Source organism: Myodes glareolus, chromosome 22 (genome assembly GCF_982192425.1).
Source record: "Myodes glareolus chromosome 22, mMyoGla1.1, whole genome shotgun sequence".
NCBI classification, from domain to species: domain Eukaryota; kingdom Metazoa; phylum Chordata; class Mammalia; order Rodentia; family Cricetidae; genus Myodes; species Myodes glareolus.
This window is the reverse complement of record NC_142047.1, coordinates 19,970,909-19,973,823: the sequence shown is the minus strand read 5'-3', so window position 1 is coordinate 19,973,823 and position 2,915 is coordinate 19,970,909. Positions and strand designations below refer to the sequence as shown.

The 2,915-nt window shown below is 47.9% G+C and overlaps 1 protein-coding gene across 1 annotated transcript; it reads left to right on the top strand.

Annotated features, from left to right (window-relative positions):
- Positions 1-592: 592 nt before the first annotated feature.
- Positions 593-2,510, top strand: Chd9nb (CHD9 neighbor). Its single transcript, XM_085682034.2, has 2 exons — positions 593-699; positions 1,012-2,510. The coding sequence occupies exons 1-2, from the start codon at positions 657-659 to the stop codon at positions 1,200-1,202; spliced, it is 234 nt and encodes a 77-aa protein (XP_085538160.2). The 5' UTR covers positions 593-656; the 3' UTR covers positions 1,203-2,510.
- The last annotated feature ends 405 nt before the right edge of the window (positions 2,511-2,915 follow it).

Here is a 2,915-nt window from a genome sequence, read left to right as displayed (position 1 = left end):
AACGAAGAGAGGGAGCCACATTCTATGGTGGTGCTCACCCGTTGTTCAACACTGGGAAGGATGAGCTGAGAAGACCATGGGTTTGCGGTCAGCCCAGCCTGCCTATGTAGGTTCTGTCTTTTTTTGTTTTGTTTTGTTTTGTTTTTTAAATTATTTATTTATTATGTATACAATATTCTGTCTATGTGTATGTCTGCAGGACAGAAGAGGGCACCAGAACTCATTACAGATGGTTGTAAGCCACCATGTGGTTGCTGGGAATTGAACTCAGAACCTTTGGAAGAGCAGGCAATACTCTTAACCACTGAGCCATCTCTCCAGCCCCCCTGTAGGTTCTGTCTTAAAATAAAAAGTCAGCCAGATGATAGGGGTTAACTCCCAGGCCTGTTAGCTTGTGGTCATTAATAACTACCTCAGATAGACGATTTCATCTTTCTTTGCCTCTGTGTTTCCATCTGCTAAATGATACTTGAACAACTGCATACTAGAAGTTCTGTGTCAGGGTTGTAAACCGGGTAAGGAAAGTGAGCTGTGGTTGGCACACAGCCTCTCCCCGTGTCCTTAGTGCTTTCAGTTACTGTTTTTGGGTAACCCTGGGAGTCCACGGAACAGATATTCTAGGAGAGTTCCACTGGCCTCCAGGCAGGGGGTCTGTGATGGGCCCCTGGGACAAGGAAGGAGGCTACAACTTGTTGCGTGGTAACTGCTTTCTCTGTCTGGGAAGGTGTAGGCTGGTGTTTACCTGTAACTAGGTGGTGGTGGAGGCGGTGGGCGATCAGTAAAGAAATTAAAGATCAAGAGAAAGGAGTGGTTCATAGAGCCGGAACTAAGCAGGTTAGCTGTAAGGGCAGTGCTCCAAGTCCTGCCTCCCTCACAGTGGTGGCCAGGGGGTGTCTCCTTGTGGTCATAGAAACTGTGCCGGCTCTCTTTGCAACAGTGTTCTGGGGAAGGATTATTTAGCTCTGGCTTCTGAGGCTCCCTCCATCACACAAACCTTTCTCCTTTCACGAGGTCGGAGAGCACCAGGCCCTCGGAGTCCCTGTGAGATGGGATGCCATTCAAGCAAAGACTCTATCGTCGTAGAGTCCCAGAAACCTGGAGATCACCCTGAGGGAGGAGAGCCGAAGGTAGAGCCTGGCGCTGAGGCAGCGAATAACAGGGATACCTCAGTGAAGGAAGGAGCCGCTGAGCTGAAGAGCTGACCCTCTTTCCTGAGCGGACCCTCGCCTCATCTCTGCAACAGCCTTCGGCCTGTGAGGTCTCATTCTGAGGAATTAACCTTGGAGGGCGGAGAGACCCTGCTTGGGATATGACCTTCCTCAGGGCTTGCTCTCTGGCTGTGGATGGATGAGGGTGAGGCTTTGATGTGATTCGATTTCTCCAGCATCCAGCAAAGAGGACAAAAAGATCGCTTCATTCTTCTTGGGCCTTTCCCACAGCTGCCGGAAAGAGAGAAACATGTAGATTGACTTTCCTGATCCAGACTACATGCTTCTGACTGTGACTGTCTGTCATGGGTCTGCCTCCCTTTCCCAGAATCCTGGAGGCTCCATAGCCATGACAACGATGGGGACTATGGATCTTGGTTTGGTCTTCATCTCTTTTCCCCCCTTTCCAACAGCTGACTGAACAGCCAGCATGCCTGACAGGAAGCTTTTGCATTTGGCTCTCTCCATGTTGTTTGCATGAATAATTTAATATTTAACTTGCAGTATCATTAATGAATTATGGGAATAATCAGGATTGGACAGGATTCCATGAATGGATGGTGACAGGGCCTTGGGCTCACAACAAGTAGAGTGTTGAGCCCTGGTAGGGGGAAAGGAGAGATTCACATTTCCGGTTATTAACTGTCTGGAAGGGTCTTCCTGTTAGCCTGTCTTCTGCTATCAAAAGTCTGTCAGTTTGAGCCCTCTAGCATCTGAGCTGTCTGCATCTAGCCTTCAAAACTATTTTGCTGTTTACTAACAATGAGTCTGCCAGCCTTTCTTTTTTTCTCCCCCTGAATGCGTTTTGTTTTTAATGCAACCCCAAAGCATTTTCGTTTGAAATCAAACAGACATGTTTGCAAATAAACGATGACACATCATATTTGAAAGGCGAGACTGGGGCTGTGTGATTGCAGGATTGTCAGGGAGGGGTGGGCGCCAATCCGTGGAGCAGGCATGAGCCTTCCCTTTGTGCCAGGCTTCACACTGAGCTTCTACAGGGGACTAACCAGCATTCACCAACATTACCACCCCTATTTTATAGGTGAGAAAATTTAGGAGCTTGCCTGAGTATGGCTTAGGAGGGTGTGTGTGTGTGTGTGTGTGTGTGTGCATGAGTGCATATGTATTCTGGAACTTGCCCTCTTTCTGAGTGTTGGAATTACAGACATGTGCCACCATGCCCATCTACAGAGACCAGACCTGAACCCCAGCTATGTGACTTCAACTTACACAGAATCCTAATTAAAGACTACATAACTATGATCTTTCTTGTGAATAAACTAAAGAAATGGAAATCTATCATCGAAATACTATTTTTCCATTTTTATGAATGTGTGTGTTGCACGGATGCATGTTTTTGCCATTGGCACATGTTTGGGTGAGCACAGCATGCCCAAGTGCAAGTGGTAGGCCAAGTGTGATGTCAGGCTTCATCCATGATCACTCTTCTACCCTAGTCACTGAGGGAGGGTCTCTCAATCAAACCCAGAGCTTGCTAATATAACTACTCTCACTGCCAGCTTGCTCTGGGATTCCCGTTTGCACCTTCCAAGGCTAGAATTACAGGCAGGCTGCCTGGTACACCTGGGCAAACACGGATTCTAGGGATCTGAACTTCCGTCCTCTGTTTGTGTGCTATCCCCTCATCCTAATTTTTTACTGGGACCATTCAGGCCCACTGGCCTGGGGAGAAGAGGGCTGCTA